The sequence below is a fragment of the Odontomachus brunneus genome, unplaced genomic scaffold (assembly GCF_010583005.1).
Source record: "Odontomachus brunneus isolate Ranch 3 - 2012 unplaced genomic scaffold, Obru_v1 Obru_scaffold_009, whole genome shotgun sequence".
Classification (NCBI taxonomy): domain Eukaryota; kingdom Metazoa; phylum Arthropoda; class Insecta; order Hymenoptera; family Formicidae; genus Odontomachus; species Odontomachus brunneus.
Window position 1 is genome coordinate 3,078,712 of NW_022639459.1, and position 19,986 is coordinate 3,098,697.

The 19,986-nt window shown below is 42.1% G+C and overlaps 1 protein-coding gene across 2 annotated transcripts in view; it reads right to left on the reverse strand.

Moving 5' to 3' along the window:
- LOC116840217 (tyrosine-protein kinase Drl-like) overlaps positions 1-19,986 on the reverse strand; it is a 121,000-nt gene that overhangs the window by 23,668 nt on the left and 77,346 nt on the right. For both annotated transcript variants that reach the window (XM_032806684.1, XM_032806685.1), the window contains exons 3-4: positions 14,058-14,331; positions 2,282-2,456 (exon numbers count right to left, since the gene is read on the reverse strand). In XM_032806684.1, the coding sequence (XP_032662575.1) occupies positions 2,282-2,456; positions 14,058-14,331 (449 nt within the window). The remainder of the gene's footprint in view (positions 1-2,281; positions 2,457-14,057; positions 14,332-19,986) is intronic.

Below are 19,986 nucleotides of genomic sequence, written 5' to 3' on the forward strand. Positions count from 1 at the left end.
TATATATATATATATATATATATATATATATATATATATATATATATATATATATATATATATATAGGCTATTTAAAGTATGCGTTAAATGGAATATTGAAGTCGAAAGGAAGATCAAAATTTCTTAGAAAGAATTCGTACTATAAATGCAAGAAGATGAATGAAGGAGCATATTTACTCGTTTTGAGTTTACGGCGAATGCAAAGAAGACCTGTGCGCGAAATAAACGAAGGATCTTTACAAGTCGCGGCAACACGTAAATAATCAGCATCGACGGTATTCTCCACGAAGAATGAACGCGATATTAATTTCAGAAGATGCTGCAGCGAGAGTCCGCTTCAGGCTGAACTTATGCGAGCGCGTTCTCTTTCTCTCTCTCTCTCTCTCTCTCTCTCTCTCTCTCTCTCTCTCTCTGTCTCTGTTTCTTTCTCTTTCTCTTGGTGAAAGGCCGTCGGCGAACAAAAAGGAGAGTGCGGATATGGAAAGAGAGGTAAAAGCGGATCCTCTCGACCCCTAACATCCTCCTTACATTCTCTCCCGCAGGAGTAACCCCCGGATACGGGGGAGGGTGTTGAGAGGCGAGGGGGGAGTGCGTATAGCTATGCAATAAAATGTCGGCTGCCGTGCCAAGCGGCCGACGGATCACCAGCGGCTTATTGAAAGGATATTTCATTCGGACGAGTTCCTCCTATCCAGCTTATCCCCGCGAATTTCCCGCGGGGGTGCGGAAATCTTGCCGTCACCCTCCCTCCTGCCCTTCCCTATCCGCTCCTCCGTCTCCTCCTCCGTCCTACGACCGACTCGCCATAACGGCTCGTATCGTCGTGCTCGACAGAAAATTCGCGGCGTCGCGGAACACGCGCTCGCGACTTTTCACTCGAGCGACTCGCGGAAAATGAGAGCGCGCCCGGCGATACGTGAAAAGCCGCATTTACGACGCGCCTTATGACGGCGTCTTTTACGTAATGGAAATCTCTCCCACGAGCACCGATTTATTTTGCGAGCGGCCGCGGGCGCAAGGATGGGGTGCGGTCCTTTGAAACGCGAATTTAATAAGTGATAGAACGAAGAGCCGCGACGCGTCCTCCGTCTTGTTTCTTTCAGCCACGGACCATCCCTCGGAAAGAGGTTCCGTCCTGTCAGGTAACGTGTCTCAGCAAAATAATTATCGTTCGTTACCTTTTCGCGTTTCTAACAATGCGCGTCGCGTCGAATTGTCTCGATAAGAACGAAATTAAGGTGAGAATTCGCGAACATAAAATTGAGGGAGCTTTTTCCCATCCATTGAATTTACTTATTTAAAAACCAAAAAATATATTCCTGCACTTTTTTTATCCTTTAGTTTCAATGCTCTAGTCTACTCTTCAAACACTGGTGTGAAATAAAAATACATTATTACAATAAGACCTAAATTAATAGTCATTACTACAGAAACTAGCTTCAAGTGAGATTTTTAGTTGAATCAAGCTTGCAAGTATAGCGTCGCACATATCATACGATCTAACTGAAGAACTTAAGACTAACTCTACATTCAAATTTGAATATGCCACATGAGACAAGTTCCAAGTAACAACGATTAACCCTGACAGAGTCACACCCTCATTACATATGCTTGAGTAACATCGTATGTCTATTGAACGTATAAAAAAAATTAATTTAAATTTATTAAATCAATTATTGTAAGTTTTTGTTCTTTTTTTACTTGCAACATGATTTTCATGCATACTTTTGAATTTTTTGCTTAATTTTTTTAAATTCTTATTTACTTATCACATTTTATCATCATAGAATAGCATCATAGAATAACGTAGTATTCTATAATATGCTATTGCTATTGCCACAGAATAACATAAAAACTTGACTTAACATAAAAACGTCAACTCTATCTCTAAAATTAATTTAATATGTAATAAGTGGCCCAAGTGACCACTGTTCATCGCGACGCTTAATGTTTGTTTAACTCTCCGTATACACACTTACATCTTGTCTACGTACTATACACACTGGGGTCCCGGGGACCCCATCTATATTTGTTATCGTAACTTTATTAAAAATTGACATATTTCAATTCACTTCTTTTAATCGATAGAGAATTGATTAAGTAACAACCCTATAATGAATAAAAATCGATAGAATTAAGGAGTTCCGAGATATACGGGTTAAAAGATTAAAAAACGCGACACAGTCTCAAAACGCGACAGAAGAGAAAGTTGCGCTGGGGTCCCAGAGACCCCAGTGTATATATGGAGGATTAATAAAGTATATACAATACTCTACTTACTGTGATTCTTGGACACGGGCCTTGCTGTTGCGAATATATAGCGCAGTCGCGACACTGCCGACGACTAATATCAAGGCGCACGCACAAGTAGCTGCGACATAAAGTGCACCCGCGCCATTCACCAGCGGACCAGGCTCCAAACGCACCGAGTCATTCATTGGAGGAGTCTCCACACCTGCGAGCAAACACAAATCACTCGGCCTTTTCTATAATTCGTACTCCCTTAACATCATTCAATCCGCTTGATTACACTTTATTCAATCGATCTGTGCGTTTCATTCGACGCTTACGCCGCCCTTATATCCGTCGCCATTATAGTATCGACAATCCATTTTGTCAATTGGAACATTCTCACTTGAGCAACGTGCTCGAGACCCGAATCTATCGAGCAGTTCTGAATCGAATTGTTTATATCTGTCACCATTGTTTATATCTGTCACGCGACTATCGAACGAGTGCATCGGGCCGTAGAAAGTGCTCAAAGAGATTTCACTTTGATAGCGAGTCGTTGGCCGCAAACCACAAATTTCCCGATAAGCACAGAACGGCGTTGCGATTTCGTGCGATTGACTTTATCTCGCGAATTTAGACGCGCACCTCTCACGCATTACGCCGTGTAATACTAATCGCTTCAACGTATAATCGTATCTTCGCCCATTACGCCCCGCTTAAGCTAAGTAAAGCTTCCGCTTTCATTATTCCGGAGGTAACGTCTGTACTCCGAAGTAAAGCGAAGTGCAAGCGAAATGTAGCGCGTACTCGCGCACTCGCGAAATATAGTAGAATTTTCCTTTAGATAGGAATTGATTTAATTTCGTTTTGCACAATCAGAATATTCTTTATCGAAAAATGCTGTATATATATATTTTTTTTTACAAACCGGTGGGTCAGTTATAAATATAACACTGTAGTCACAAAAGTACAATCTCGCTGAGAGGATAACTATCGACAATCGGTTAAAATAATGTATTTTTGAGAAAATAGTAATGTAAAGGAAAATTATATTGATATTTTTTTTAGTTTTCTTCAACGTCAGTAGAGAGGAGTTCTGATTTAGATAACTGAGAAACAGATTTTCACGAATTTTTTCAAAGAAATGAATAAAGATATCAATATAAGATTTTAATTAGAATATTTATCATTGTTTTAAGTACTTTTTATATAAGAAATAATAAGAATGATTTTTATAAGAAATTACAATACAGTTCTTTTGACTAATGTTGGACATTAATCGATTAAGACTTTAATCAACTAAAATAAGCGGCAAATCAATCACCAAAATTAATCGATCGTCATACATGTTACGAATAATTTAATCGACTAGTGAAATTAAATATAAATCAATATATTATCGATCAAATTAAATTCATCGATCGACTAAATTATTCATGTGATTACATATATGACGATTGATTAATTTTGATTATTAAATTGCCGATTATATTTTGTCAGCTAACATTCAAATCGATTAGCACACAACTGATTTCAGTTGATTTGGTAGTTTTAGTAGTAACTGTTTTAGTAGTAGCAACTGTTCCCGTTATTGATGCAGTTCGCAAACAGATGTAAAATTACGTGTCACCGCACGTAATGCTCACTGCTAATTTCATCGCCACGAAAATTGGATTTGATAAGTGCACAACGAATTTGTACACTGAGAAAAAATGTTTGGTATTGATAAACTGTAACCATACAGAGGAATTATTATAAGTTATGATCAAAAAAATAATTTTTAAATTAAATTCTACTGTAATGTTAATGATAATAATCTAATACGTATATGTTATTGTTATTATTTTACTATAAAAAATATAGTTGAGTCCAAAAATAATTATAATTTTAATTAGATTAACCATTTTTTTCTCTCAATCTATACATTTTTCAGTGAAATTTTACTTCCATCGATCAAAAGCAATGGCGTATGAAACGAAGAAGAGAAGTGGCAGCATTTCTACTGAAAATCAGTAGAATACTCACAATCGATAATTATCGATGAGAAATCATTCTTTTACTGATATAATTAAAAACATTTTTTCTAATTCACTTTAAGAAAGAGCAGGATCTCTCAATTAAATCTAATCGGCATCTAATCGAGTCCCTATAACTAATCTGGTCTGTTAAACCAACCATTCATCCGACCGATCATTTTCTTTTTCGAGCAACAATCGTGTACGAGAACCTCGCGTCGCGACGCGATTCCACTCGAAATATTACTTGGCTCGAGATCTTATTTCGCATGGGATATCTCGACACAGTTGTTGTTTCTGCCGTCCTTCGCGGGAAAGCGCGGGAAAGGCGAGTTCGTCAGGACTTCTCTCTGTGTGCTGCGCGTTTACATTTTTCCGCCGTTACCTCGCCGTCTGATATTTCGTTTCTCTCTATTCTTTCGTGCGTTGTAAGGAGGAAAGTCTCGGGTCGAACAGGCGGCGCCTTGTCGTCTCTTATAAAGGTAAATAGCGTGGCCTAGACGGAGGAACTTTAGCGCAAGAGCTCAAAAGCTTTCAAGAACCGTGCGCGTCAGCCCCGACTAGGATATGCCGGGGGAAAGGGGCCGCATCCTCACAGAGCGTCGTGATAAAATTAAGTAAACTCCATCAGCCCTTAACTCGTCCCCGAGATTATAGCGCCGTATAATCCCTAAATGCGTTCCTTCATTGGCGTTTTCCACCTGAAGTCTAAAACAATTCTTCGTGTTCGCCGGCAACGCGTCTTCTCATATACATGAATAACGAGCGGAGTGGCCGTTATCACATTTCCCGTCCTGTTTTTCGTCCACAACTCGCATATGTAACTGTTTCAGAAAACTAATTGTAATAGAGAACCAATTTCTGATTGCTTTCTCCTTCCAATTTAAGGTAGTTACTTCGTGAAACGAGTTTCTCGAGAATTTGATGAAACTTGCTCTATAACAGTATTATCTGACTGTTCGAGCGATTAGAAAAAGATTGACCATTCGAGAGCTGAAACATTTGCAACTAAAGTTAACACTTTTAAGTTTAGCCACCGCTCCTACAGCACTCCATTCGCAGCATCATACGCGATCGATCATTCGCCAGTTCTCTTTAATTAATAACTAAAAATTTTACGTGGTTATCGGCAAAATAGTAGAGCAACTTTATGTTCAGTTTAACCTAATCTACACGTACACGAAATGAGTATATGCTATCGTCAGACAGTCCGTATATATTTAGCTCTAAATTAACAGTGATATTTGGATAGTGAAATGAATATGCAGAAACGTAATTTTGTTTTATAAATAGTAAATGTATATGAGTATAGTATCTTTAATGCGTTATTGAAAACACAATTGCATCTAACAATACAATTGCCTTAACAAACTTTCATTACGAATCTCTACTCGAATGATTATGTAGCTCTTACTCTCTCTCTTTCTCTCGCTCACTCGTTCGGTAATACAAGTTCAATAGTAAAATGTGTGTGATAAAAATTAAAAACGATATATTAATGTATTAAAATTTCAAAAATCATTAGTGTATGCAAGAGCCCGAACTAATGGCACATAGTAGCATTCTTTCGATATTATTGGTAATCCGCTTATAATAAAAAATTCCGGTTTCCCATTTCAATATTTCGCATGTAAACCTGCAGGACAGTCTCTGTACATTTATCTGAAAGCCAAAGTCCCTTATTGGGGAGCGGTCTCATCCAAGTAAGTAACACGAACGAAAACAAGAATCACAAAAAATGCCACGACATACGAATATCTCTGAAACGTTCGCTAACCGGTCATACCAGCTGTGTGGTGAAAATGACAGTGCATTAAGAGTACACGTTGTTCGCGGCCCGAGAAAATCCACCATGAATAACGGAGTATTAAGACATTGCCGACGTGGCACACAGTCATCGCGTGTTTCTTCTTCCTCCTTCCATGCCGGTCTTTCTCATCGCAAGAGAAATTAAAAAAGATTAAAAACGGCTTTTTGTGCGGGAATAAATTCGTAATCCCCTCATATTAAATTATCGCGCGGCACACCTGCCCGAGCTATTGTTGTTGTTTCATTCCGCGCGTGCAAAATACATTAACTTTTTGCGTGAAATTAATGTTTATTTTACGAAATGTCTCATTAATCTTCACGTTGACCCTCTAATTACAATCCCGTCAAAACGGAGCAAAGACATACCGCGCCTTTGTCATGTATCTTCTATCCGGTTTCTTTCGCCAGAATTTCGTACAAATCATTCTCTCGATTTGCATATAGTAACGTTCGAACATTTATCTGATTCTTCTCAATTTCCCCTCTTAGTCATCGTACTGTTATATCTTCTCCCCTCAATAATCATAAAACAATCCTTTAGTTCTATAAATATATTACCGACTCTGATAAGCCTTGTTATTTATTTTTTCTCCCCGCTCTCATTTCGTTTTGCAAATGGAGAACACAGAATTCGTGCCCTCGAATAACGTAAACCAAGCAGATCAACCTTACTGATAGCCGAAGTGGAGGAGGTGGACGCGAGCTGCAAAGACGACGACGACGACGACGACGACGACGACGATGATGACGACGACGACGACGACGAGAGAGTAAGAGAGAGAAGGAAGAAGAGGAAGAGAGAAAGAGAGAGACGAGAAGGAGTTTGCTCGAGCGCGATGAGACGTGCGCAGGAAGCAGCAAGAACAAAAAGTTAAATAAATCGTAGCGGCCCTCGGCAGTACATCGCAACTTCTTAGGGGCAACTCACGTCGTTGCTTTGGCGGAGTCCTTCCATCTTCCTAAAACGTTTCTCGCGCACGCCACGACGCGTCCGAAATACGGATAAATGCTTTCGAGGGGTTTTCGCAACGTATTTCCGCGCCGGAGCCCGCAGAGCGGGGTCAAATTTTACGGCGTACAATTTGACCGCTTCTTACCGTGTTCTTATTACTTTTATCTTGCACGCGTATGATATTACTCGGGATTAATCGGGGATATTGCATTCTTTGGTGGCGCGCGTGACGATGCGACATTCGTACAAACGTTACCGCCGGCAAATATTCCCCGGTCGTGTATTCCGGCCGAGCGACGACGCATTCGTGGCGCATGTAATTTTGTCGACAAATGCACGTTTGTTTCGTATTTGCACGAAGTGGACTATTACGAAATTACTTGGACCATAAAACTACTTTTACCCCTTTGTACGTACAAAGATGCACGTACAAAGTACGTCCCTGAAAATTTTTTGGCTGTAGGGCGCACAGGCGAGAAAACTTCAAAAAGCGCTTTTAGAAATTAATTTACAAATTACGAAATCAACTTATAATTTATTACGACGCGCAGACGCAACACAATACAAAACTGTACGCACCTTACAATTTTTGCGTTAATAAATCTACTTGCATAATTCTTTCTTTTTCCTATCGTAATTTTCTTTCCACTTCTTCCTTCTTCCTTCTTGTTACTATAATTTTTGTGCAAACTAATCTTGCCCTTTGCATGATTTTATTTAAAAGATTACGCTGAGCAAAGACACTGTGCAGTAACGCCTTTTACTATAATATTCTTCCTACTTCTTTTCTCGCGCATTCTCCTGTCTCTTTTAAAACTTTCGTTACAATTTTGGTACCCCTATTATAATTTTCTTCTACTTTAATTTTTCTATAATTTTTGTGTAGTACAAAGTAATCTTCCCTTGTGTGCCCGATTTTGCCTCAAAGATTATGCAGCGTAAACACGCTGTGTAATAACATCTTCATTTTCGCTCCAGAGGTATCGAGGCGCGACGAGATAAATCGATCACGTTGCTCACAGCGCTCGAAGGAAAGTGGAGCACCTATCGACGTAAGTTATCGCGAACGACGCGCGCTCCCGAAACTTAGAGGCTTAAGAGCCGCTACCATGGAGTCGGGAAGGCGTGTTAAGAGCGACTGCGTATCTCAATTAAATCCGGGCAAGCTATGCTATCCGCTACCATCAAACAGACCTTAACCGAGATTTACGGAGGTCCGGAATTAAGTCTCCGGGGGATTAACAGGGTGACCCTCCGCGAATCGCGTTTCCTGCCTCGCCGCGAGCTCTGTGGATTTTAGAAACAAATTTGGTCGTGCTGAGAGAGACAGAGAAAGAGAGGCTCGCGTAAATTACGGAATTACATCTTCTTGCGCGCCGACATGTTTACCTTATTTCGGAAAGTAAGAAAATCCAACGACGACGACGACGAAAGGTTCATAAAGCGACGATTTCGCGCCTCTCCGCGTTACTCGAAATATACGAAATTCCTAGGGCCACGTCGCGCTAAAACAGTCGCGCTAACATCAGTTGTTATATAAATATAAAAAAAATATGTATGTATATTTTTTTAATACTCTTGACGCAGCATGCATATAACTCGCGAAAACACCCAGTAATCCAAAACGTCGATATTTTTTTGAGTGCGTTCGGCATGAAAAAATATGAATATCCGTAAAAACGCGGAAAGTAAGGTATACCGTTGTCCCCTCCCGTCCGTGAAAAGAATACCCGACACACATGCGGCCGACGCGCGCGTCGGTGCCATCGAAAATTGAAATATCGGACGCGAAAGTCGAGGATCGCGAGAGAATCAGTGTAGATCGTGGAAATCTCTCTCAAATTGACAGCGCGGCGGCTTCTCCGATATATGCGGTCTTCCTCGTCGGCGTCGAGTGCGACGAGGGGCGAGGCTCCATGCGGGGAATTCGATTATTTTCGAGTGATCTCGAGGCGCTTTCACATCGCTGCAGGACAACCCTCGACGAGGACTCGCCGGAGGACTGGCTCGTCAGGCAGGCGCGCAGCTGGATCCCCTTTGGACGAGCGCACGAGGAAGAAGCAAATTCGACAAAGCGGGAAATCTGCTCTTCAGGACGCGACTATGGCGCGGACCGTGGCGCTTACTTATTTTCGTCCTCCTTCCTACCTTCGTCCACCTCTCTTGTCCACCTCCACCTCCGTTTTTCTACGCGGTCGACCCTCTTGATCTTCGGTGGAGGAGGGATCCTCTTGCCTTCTCTTCTCTTTCATTAAATACACCGACCCCCGGCGAGATTCAATTTTACTCGGCGGATTGCTTTTTGTTGTACCGTCGTCTGCTTCGGTAACCGGATCCGGATCCTTCTCTACCCTTCTCCACTTCTCTCTTTCTCTCTCTACTCTCTCTCTCTTTTCTTCTTCTTTCTTCTTCTATTTCTTCTTCTCCTTTCCATTTTTTTCTTGCTCTCTTCCTCTCTCTTCCTCTCTCTCCCTCCCTCTCTCTCTCTCTTTCTCTCTCTTTTCTTTTTCTTTCTTCTTCTTCTTCCCATTTCTTTTTTGCTCTCTCCCTTTCTCTCTTTCTTTCTTTCACTGCTGTCCTTTGCCGTAGAACCGTTCTCTATATGCCGCGTAAACGCATACATTTTCCGACGCGAGCAATATCCAGTCGCATCCTCCGGTGCACACAACGACTTGGAACGTATATACACCAAATTCCAGGGTGAAATTTACGCGGTCGCACATTTCCTTTTGATTTGAGAGGGAATCCTGTAGGCCGGCGCGAGCGTATATTCGGAACACGAAGCGCGCTTTCATTTATGCACGTTAAAGCAATATCATTTGTATATTCCACGGAGCGACAAATCGTTAGTCACAAAAGCGCAAGAAGAATTAAATTCAATTTTAAAGTGCGCTTTGTTCGTCCCATTCCTCTTTTGGAACGCGACACCCTCTCTCTCTTTCTCTCTCTTTCTCTGCCTCTCTCCCTCCCTCTCTCTCATCTCCTTTTACAAATAAGATATAGAACTATCTTCTCCTAAAACGGGGAGTAAATCTCTTCGACTTCAGAAAGAGATACAACTCCACCGCGCTGCGGCTCCCGTTCATTTCGCGCGCAACGTTTATTTACCAAACAGCTGTGTGCACGCGCGAACTTCGTAATAGTTGTGCAAAATCTGCATGAAGCATCGGCGAGCTACTGTGCGTGGCAAGGGGATGACGAAAATCGGAGCTATTTGCCAGATTGCATTCATCGCTACTGTGCGGATGTGTTTTTTCAGAAAACACACGTTTTCGAGGTCGTACGAAGTTTGCGGAGTCGAGTGAACCGCCTGTGAAGTACCCTTCGTATACGCTTACAAGCACCCTTGTCGGAAGTGGCACGGAAATTACGTTTGTAACTTCGCTTTCTCTCACTCTCCCTCCCCCTCCCCTCTCTCTCTCTCTCTCTCTCTCTCTCTCTCTCGCTCGCTCGCGCGTCCGTTATAACATTTCCATTTCCACTCGTTATGTAAACTACGCATGTATATATAATTTCATTATCAAAATATTATTACTTAAACGACCGCGAGCACTATCTGCATGATATTTATAATTCGACGGTATTTATTCAGCGGAGGCCCCGAAGACGACGACGAGCGTGTGTTTCGAGCCGCCATTACCGCAAAATAAATTAATACCACGAAATTGTAATCAACGTTATGCCCGTAGACCGGCCTGTTTATATAAAGTGAGCGCGTTAAACGTTCCAAATTATTATACATTAAAATGCGGCGGAATATTCGAGCGGCTGCTCGATCACGCTCCGTGTCCGTCCAAATTTCACATAAGGTAAGTTAACAGTTTTGATTGCTGCGTAATTCACTTAGAACGCACAATTATATACACACGCGTATATGTATAAACACTTGACATCGCGACGCCAAAGTTATCGGGATCGATCAGTCCGTCGGCATAAATCGCGCGCGGATAAATTGAGTTTGCGCGCGACGCGAAATGAACGCTCGCTTCTGTTTTAATCGCGACCACGTCGAAACTGTCTCGCCGTAACGAAGGTATTCAGTCGCGTTCGCGAACGTGCTAATTAAATCTGAGATTACGTAAACGAAATAATTATCAGCAGACAGCAACGGCGCCAAAATGGGTATAGAGGGAACAAACGCGCTTTAACGTGAAAGGCCTGTGCATCACAGGATACGAGCTTGCGAGGAGCGTGTGTGTTGCAAAGCGCGAATGGCATCAACCCTTTGGATATGATCCTCATAACAGATCCTCTGCTATACAATCCACTGCAGAGAATGATGCCGCGACTGAAAATGGCATTACACGCAAATTCGCGAAACTTTCGCAAACGAAATGGTAACTCTGAGCGTTGCTCGCGACACAGACTGCCTCTGTGTTAACAGAAAAATGCTTCTATATTTTAAAACGTGTTATAGTCAAGGCAAGATTTAATTCGTCTTCCACCATTATGAGACGCCGGAAATCAGATGTTCCAAAATCATTTGCCTTTCGATCGATTTGTGCGAGGTGACTGTTCATAAATCTCCGCTTAAAATTTTACAAACGAGATATGTCTCGAACTTCGTGCGTGTCATGATAAAAATTTCCGATATTCTCTGTTCCGGTCTCTAAACTATTCTGACATTTTAACGTCTGCAATTCATAATTTTAACATCTCAACATCTGTATAATACATGATTCTAACATTCTAACATCTAATTCATAATTCTAACATTCTGACATCTGTAATTCCAACACTCTAACGTTTGCAATTCATAATTCTCAACACTCTACACCTCTAATTCATAATTTTAACTCTCTAACATACATAATTCACAATTCTAATATTTTAACATCTGTAATACGTAATCCTAACATTTTAACATCATAACTCTAACATCTATTCTAATGCATTGCAACGAGACATATCGCATCTCCTAGTCGTACACATGAACACATTTCACGATGAGGTCATACACAATAAGAACGAGAACGCGCTCGGCGCGAAAAACCGGAAGGAGTCGCGTTTGTTTCACGTTCACACATCGATTTTTCGTCGAGATACGGACATTTAAATTTTACAATGCACGTGTGGCGTGCGGTCTCTTGCCGGCAATCGGTGGTTCTTTGTTGCCGTTTGGCGACGCGCGCGCGATGCATTGTAGTACGTTCACGCGTCGGACTTCTCGGCGGCGCACTCGATTCAAAGGAGCGACGTGCAACATTGTAGACGGTCCCCGTCAAAGGATTCGCCGCTCGTCGATATCCTCGCGTGGAGATGGAATAAATCGAATTTAAAAACTAAGACTGTCCCACTTTCGAGGAGAGGATCATCGTCTCTCCAAGATTTTTCAATTATTACACAATGTGGAAAGGTATTATAATTTAGTAAGATTTGAAAAGGCACATTAAGAAGCAAGCATGGATATGTTTAGTGTTATTAAATACTAATATTACTTTTTAATATGATTGTAGGAGGATAAAATTGTCCAGTATATTATTAAACGCACGTATCGAAATTTTTCTTCGATTATCGTGCGCGGAGAATCAACCTTCCATACTTAGACCGATATCCTTGAGTCCCAATATATATATTTTTTTATTAAAATCCCAAACCCCATTAAACCGATGACTCAAATAGATTCATTATATATATTGCGAAAAAACTGCCTCCGTCAGGACTCGAACCTGGAACCTCCCCACTTTCCGGGCGGGACACGCCTTTCCATTCGGCCACCGAGGCTTCGACAGTAATCTCGCAACACAATATTTATAAATTCTCTAAGATGTGAGTTGAGAGAGAAAGAACGAAAAAGTCGATCTCGTAAGAGATATTGTTACGAGAGAGAGATAGCATATTCTTCCTGCCAATGCTTAAGAAACCGAAATAATATAAAGCTCCTCGAATAGATTAACTAACAGTAAGATTTGAAAAGGCACATATTTTTTCGCAACATATATAATGAATCTATTTGAGTCATTGGTTTAATGGAGTTTGGGATTTTAATAAAAAAATATATATATAAAAATTGGGACTCAAGGATCGATCTAAGTATGGAAGGTTGATTCTCCGCGCACGATAATCGAAGAAAAATTTCGATACGTGCGTTTAACATACTGGACAATTTTATCCTCCCACAATCATATTAATATTAAAAAGTAATATTAATATTTAATAGCACTAAGACATATCCGTGCTTGCTCCTTATGTGCCTTTTCAAATCTTACTGTTAGTTAATCTATTCGAGGAGCTTTCTATTATTTCGGTTTATAATTTAGTATTTCTTTCGTATAATATACATGATTTCGTTGTATCCTTCGACTGAGTCGAGGATAATTGAGAAGTACCAGAGATTGCAAAATTATTATAAAAAGTCGAAAAACAGTGAAATTGTTACGAATTAATAAGAACATTATTAATTCATGCGCAATCGTGCAAACAACGTCACAATTAAATATATCAGTTAATTGCAGTTGGATAATAAATTCTAAATCTAAGGGAATCGAGTAAGCGTCGTTTAGGATTTCACCCGGGATCGAGAAGAAATTGCAATTTTCATCGCGCCCGTAGAGCGCCGCTAAACGGAAGAGTTAAATAATTTACGCATTAACGTTTTCATATTTTAAGTGAGACAAACGGCGAGCGCGCAGTCATGATATTTTCAGGGACGCTGAATAAAACAAGCGGAAGAAGAAAAGGCGTTCCATAACGAAAAAAGAACGGAGGAGAAAAAGGGAGAGAAAAGGAGTGGAGAGAGAGAGAGAAAGAGAGGTGGAAAAGGATAGAGATATCTAGTCCGGATCTAGTTCTCCGGTTAATACGCGACTGCCACGAAAATCGCGGATTTTTAGACCGCGCGAGATTCTCATGCGCGAGAATAATAAAATAAGCGGCGTATGACTTTTTCACGTGCGCGCATAGTAAAGCGAGATTAACCTCTTTTCGACGTTTTTCAAAATTAGCATAGTCGGCCGCTGCCGACTCTAACCGTGCGGCACACTCACAACATCAAGGGTGCGCGCACGCGCGCGCGACGAGTCACTTCCGACTGGATATTCACACGCACCTTTCAGGCAAATTTTGTTCCTCTTGAAAACCAAGACAGTGTCGTTGTACTTAGTGCCAGGCGGCGCGGTGACATTCAATCTCAGCGCCAGAGGAATTTCGGCGCTAACGACGCCCGAGCATGGCAATCTGATCCTGAACACTTGTAGGGTGACCGGAACCTCACCCCTAGCGGACACGTTCACCCTCGGCGGCAGCAACGCCATCATTCCAGAAGACGGTCCACCTGGCACGCCCATAACCACGTCATAATCCAGCTCCATGGAGTACGATAACTGAAAGAGCAAAAGAGACGCATTTTTCGCAACACTTCGCCGTTTGATGGACAGGACTACGACATGTCGGGAGATAGGTATGCGAACATTTTCGCCGCAACGTAAACCGATATCGGAATGTTCGACCGACAGTACGTTCGGAGATGGGAACCGGAAACAACGCTTGTTTCGTGTGGAGAAGAGAGTTTGGTTGAGTTAATGTGACAATAAGCAAATTTTTTTGGTTGAAGGAAACACACACACAGAATCCCTGCTTCTCGGGTATCATTTGATTCATAAGAACCAGAAATTCTGTTCCCCTCGACCAAAATACGTCTGGTCCGTTCATTGCGACGTTAGTTCAACCAAACTTTTTTCTCCGTACGTTGGTCTGTTAGAAAATATCCGCTTTAAAGTTGTCTTGAAGCCTTCTCTGTTGTGCGAGTCCTTGCACTGATAAGAATTAACTGCAAATATATCTCACGTACACATTATGACCGCGAATCGCAAACATTGTTTCGTATCGAGAACATGGTCTCTCTCCAGAGGAAGAAATCTTTTAAGAAACGTTATCTACACTCATACTTCACCGTAAACTTCTTTCTCCCACACTCTCCCGCGAACCGGCACTCCGTTCGGAAACGTATTCCGGTTATCGTCCACCGGACGATATGCCGGCATGTAATAAAAATAGCGCGACGACCCGTAACTCATGGAAACGCGAGATTTGCGGTCCCTTCACGCGGTCGCATACAATTGCGCACATTAACGTTGCAGATATACGAGCACACACGCGCTCTCCCACACACACACGTGCGCGTCACCACCAAAGCAGAGGGCATGCGATATTTCACGTGAAATCCCGCGCGTCGGTGGTCTATTTGGTATTTACTGCCGCCTATCTCGCAACTTTTAAGCTCGCGTTCGCGCGCCACGGGCGCCGCGGCACACAAGAGACCTCGCCTCAGATCAGACGGACGCGCGCGATCCCGGCAAAGCACGACAGCGAGACCACCCCCGCGCTCTGTCACTCGAGATTGGCCACCGAAGACGGCGAGGGGTGGAAGGTGTACGCGACAGAATGGCAGCGGCGAGTAGTGTGCTCAGGCACGCCACAAGTTTTACGAGGTGGCATAAATAACCTGGTTAGTGCTTCGTGATGCGGTGTCAACGGAAAGGCGACTCCACCCTCTCCGCGCGAGCACCGTCGGCTCTCCGGTAATCGTTGTAATCGTCGCGCCGGGGAGTCGCGGTGGCGTGACACCTGCCTATCGTACCCCCATTGCCAACCGTGAGAGAGAGAGAGAGAGAGAGAGAGAGAGAAGGAGGGAGAGAGAAAACTCGCGCGTGGTATTTATTATTTTATTATTATATTTTATAATATTAATATATTATTATTAAATCTTTTTTAACCAGTTTAGACCAGTTTAACCAGAACGCGTTTAGTTTACTCATTGTTACGTTGGAAACAGAATTTCTAGAAAATCTCATTGTATCTTTCACAAGGAAACAAAATTTCTAGTCCCTAGAAGCAAATTTGATTCATAAGAATCAGAAATTATATCTTCTTCAAATAGAACGCGTTTAGTACATTTATTACATTTAGAAACAGAATTTCTGGAAAATCTTCTCGTCTTTCACAAGGAAACAAAATATCTAGTTCCTAGAATCAAATTTGACTCATGAGAACTAGAAATTATATCTTCTTCAACTAGAACGCGTTTAGTTCATTTATTGTTACATTTGGAAACAAAATTTCTGGAAAATCTTATATCATTCACAAGGAAACAAAATATCTAGTTCCAAGAACCAAATTTGATTCATAAGAACCAGAAATTATATCTTCTTCAACTAGAACGCGTTTAGTTTATTTATTGTTACATTTGGAAAGAAAATTTCTGGAAAATCTTCTCATATCTTTCACAAGGAAACAAAATATCTAGTTCCTAGAATCAAATTTGATTCATGAAAACCAGAAATTATATCTTCTTCAACTAGAACGCGTTTAGTTCATTTATTACATTTGGAAACAGAATTTCTGGAAAATCTTCTCGTATCTTTCACAAGGAAACAAAATATCTAGTTCCTGGAATCAAATTTGACTTATGAGAACTAGAAATTATATCTTCTTCAACTAGAACGCGTTTAGTTCATTTATTGTTACATTTGGAAAGAAAATTTCTGGAAAATCTTCTCATATCTTTCACAAGGAAACAAAATATCTAGTTCCTAGAATCAAATTTGATTCATGAAAACCAGAAATTATATCTTCTTCAACTAGAACGCGTTTAGTTCATTTATTTGGAAACAAAATTTCTGGAATATCTTCTCGTATCTTTCACAAGGAAACAAAATATCTAATTTCTAGAACCAAATTTGATTCGTAAAAACCAGAAATTGTATTTCTTTCCACTGCACTTGGTTCATTTATTGTTACATTTAGGAGCAAAATTTATGAAAAATATCGCGTGTCTTTCAGGAGGAAACAGAATTTCTGGTTCTTAGAATCAGACGTGATTGATAAGAACTAGAAACACCTGGATATTTATTATTTTTCCCCGCGTAAGCCACCCCCACGATCAAGCTCGAGCGCGTGCGACGCGCCACCGCCAGCGAGACGAATGGACATGGACCGTGCACGCGTGTCACACGGCACTCCCTGCGGACCTTGGGGCGCGCATGATACCGGACGGGGTCCTGATATCAGGACCTCGAACAGCTCTTAGATCATTCCGCGTGTCGGCCGCTTGGGCCTTTCCCTTTAATTACAGAAAGTGGCTCAGTTTACGGCGGACGATTTATTTTGATTTCGAGCATTGCACACACATTGCATCACGCGAGCAGTTAAGGCTCGTTTACAATACGCGAGGAGTAAGCTTGGCGTAGAGGAGTTTGAAGATAAAAATAATTAATTTGTCTCTCACTATTAGGAGAAACACTTCCGAACGCAAGGGAGAGTATAGGGAGGCGTGAGCGAAATAAATTACTTTTATTTCATGCTCCAAGCTACGCCACGCTTACTCCGCAAAGTATTGCAGACGAGCCTTTATTAAGGACCATCTATAGTGGCCGTGGAAGCGTGGAAGAATTGAGCAGTATCAAAAACACTGAGCAATCGCAACTGATTATTCTGGACGCTAAGTATAATCATCGAATGTAATTGGTTGACTTGTTTATCACTTAATTCTCATTTCTTATGCTTCCAGGACCATTGTAAATGGGTCTTTATTCACGGCTGTGCTGTGTGCACGGATACAATGGTCGACACGCCGCGATAGATGGCCGGCAGTGCGGATTATGATTTTAAAGAACCTCTCTCTCGGAGTGGAGTTTATTATTGGCGAGCTCGTGTATATAACTGACCGTTCGCGCATTAACATTTTTAGTTGGCGGTCTCTCTCGGCGGAGAAAAAATCTCATTACCGTAAATCAACGTGACTTTCCTTCACGTGGAATCGGCGGCGTTATATCGGAACGGCTCGTTTTATAAGGATTCCATTCGGCGAAAGTTTCGCGCGCGAAAGCCGAGTCGGAAGCAAATAAAGCTCCCTTTCTCACAGACACACACATACACACTCTCTTTTTCTTTGTTTCTCTTTCTCTCTCTTTCTCTCTCTCTTTCTCCCTCGTTCTCATTTTCTGTCTTTCTGTCTCTCGGCAGGGAAGACGAATGACGAATGGCATTTCCGATTTTCTTCGGCTGGCACGCGAGCTTTTTCATACTGAATGCGTTCGGCTGGCATCGGTCCTAATTGACGGTAACTTAATGACGATGCGGTTGAATCGAGAACGCGCTGTCGAGGGTGGTTTCCACGTCGACGGGACGCCGTTCGCCCCGTAATCGCTTCGAGGGTGGCGATGACGTGACATCTATCCGTCGCATTCGAGCTGCCGAGGATAAAGCGTGTTTTCGCCGTTCCACCTACGCGACGGGTAGTAATTGACAGAAGTGCCTCGTTCTCTCGTCGAAAAGCCACCCTTTTCTTTCATTCGCGCCGCCCTTTTCTCTTGCGATAAATCAACTGCGAGCGCGGGCTAAACGCGTTCACGTCTCTCGAAATTGCTCTCGAACTCATTCGCCGGAAATCGGCCGATATCTCTAAACAGATCTCAATTAATTTGTAGTACCGCGCAAACGCACTTTGTAACGCGAGACGGCAGGGGCGGTTGCCCGAAAATAAAATTGAACGAAACGTCGACGTTACTTGATCCAACAAATCACAGACGTGTAATGGTGTTTATCTGAACTGCACAAAAACTCGTATATTTTTTCAACATGACGCGAAATATGCAACAAACTTCCTTTATAAAATCGCAACGTGTATATTTTTTTATAAATCCAGATGTAGTCTTTCATGACTATCACAACGTAAGATAATCGATGATTAGGACTCTACAAATTTTGTAATTACATTTATGAGGCAAATATACCGTATATTAGATTAATTATTAAATTTACATTATATTCAATAATATAAATTTTTTGTTATATTGACGCAACAACAAACTTGCTAAAAATTGCACTCAGATTTTCGTATTACATTTTACATAACATATTTTTTCGAATAGCTTTCAATCATTTTTTTATATTTATTTTTACTTTGTCATTCTATATGATAAATATAAAAACTATATCATTTATAAGGGACGCAACTTTTGTAAACCAATGAATAAAGTTGTCAAAGTTACACACACGTGTCTACCTGGGAAATCACGTATATTTTTTCTAAAGAAAAATATCTCAACCCCCATTGAATACTAATTAATCGCGGCTCTCCCCTTTCTCTATCGCCACTCATTAATTACAACGACATAAATACGCGATAAAACCGCGAACCACGAATTGGAGGTTTCGATTCTTCCAGTGCGGCGATCTCCGTGGGAGAGCGCGAGAGGGTGACGCGAGGTGGGGCTCGCGAGTGATTTCCTGCAGCTGCAAGCGTTTGCTTAATATCCAGTCTCGGATTCCCGTAATAGCGTAAAAATGTTTGCCGAACAGTGTCTGCTCTCTTCTCGTACCGCCGCTCCTCTCGAATCCCGAAAGAACACGGTCATGGGCGCCGACGTGATTCTCCTTAGAGGGCGGATAGAAATTTCCCTCGCTCCACTGAAACATCCCGAAGCTCTCTTTGCTTAACCGCCAATTACCTCACCGGTTAACAGCGACGATTGCATGCGAGATCGAGTTTCGACACGCTCGCAGCTTCGCGTATAGGTGAATGCGATGAACGCCTTGGCATTTGCGAGTTTTGCGCCAGAGTAGCCCCGCACGATTGCGCCGTCCGACACGACACGCGGGGCTGCGCGCCTAATGATTTTACCAAGTGGTTCGCATTCCTGAGGGTAGCAGACGAGTCTCCCCCGTAAATCTTTTACTTTTACGCGAACTTGGACTTCGAACGCGAAGACAGTCAAAGGGTGCAGCAGCGAGCTGCGCCCCGCCGGCTGCAGCAACCCCCTGGCGACGCCCATGAACGCTGTGTCGCGTGAATTGTGATCCGTCAAGCTTCTTCCGTGTTTCCCGCGCACGGCCGTGTACGAGCGCGGTCGTGTGAGTGAGTGAGTGAGTGACGCGCGTTCGCGCTGTGTACAGAACAAACTTCGATTCCAGGGACAACGAGAGAGACAGACAGAGAGACAGAGAGAGAGAGAGAGAGAGAGAGAGAGAGAGAGAGA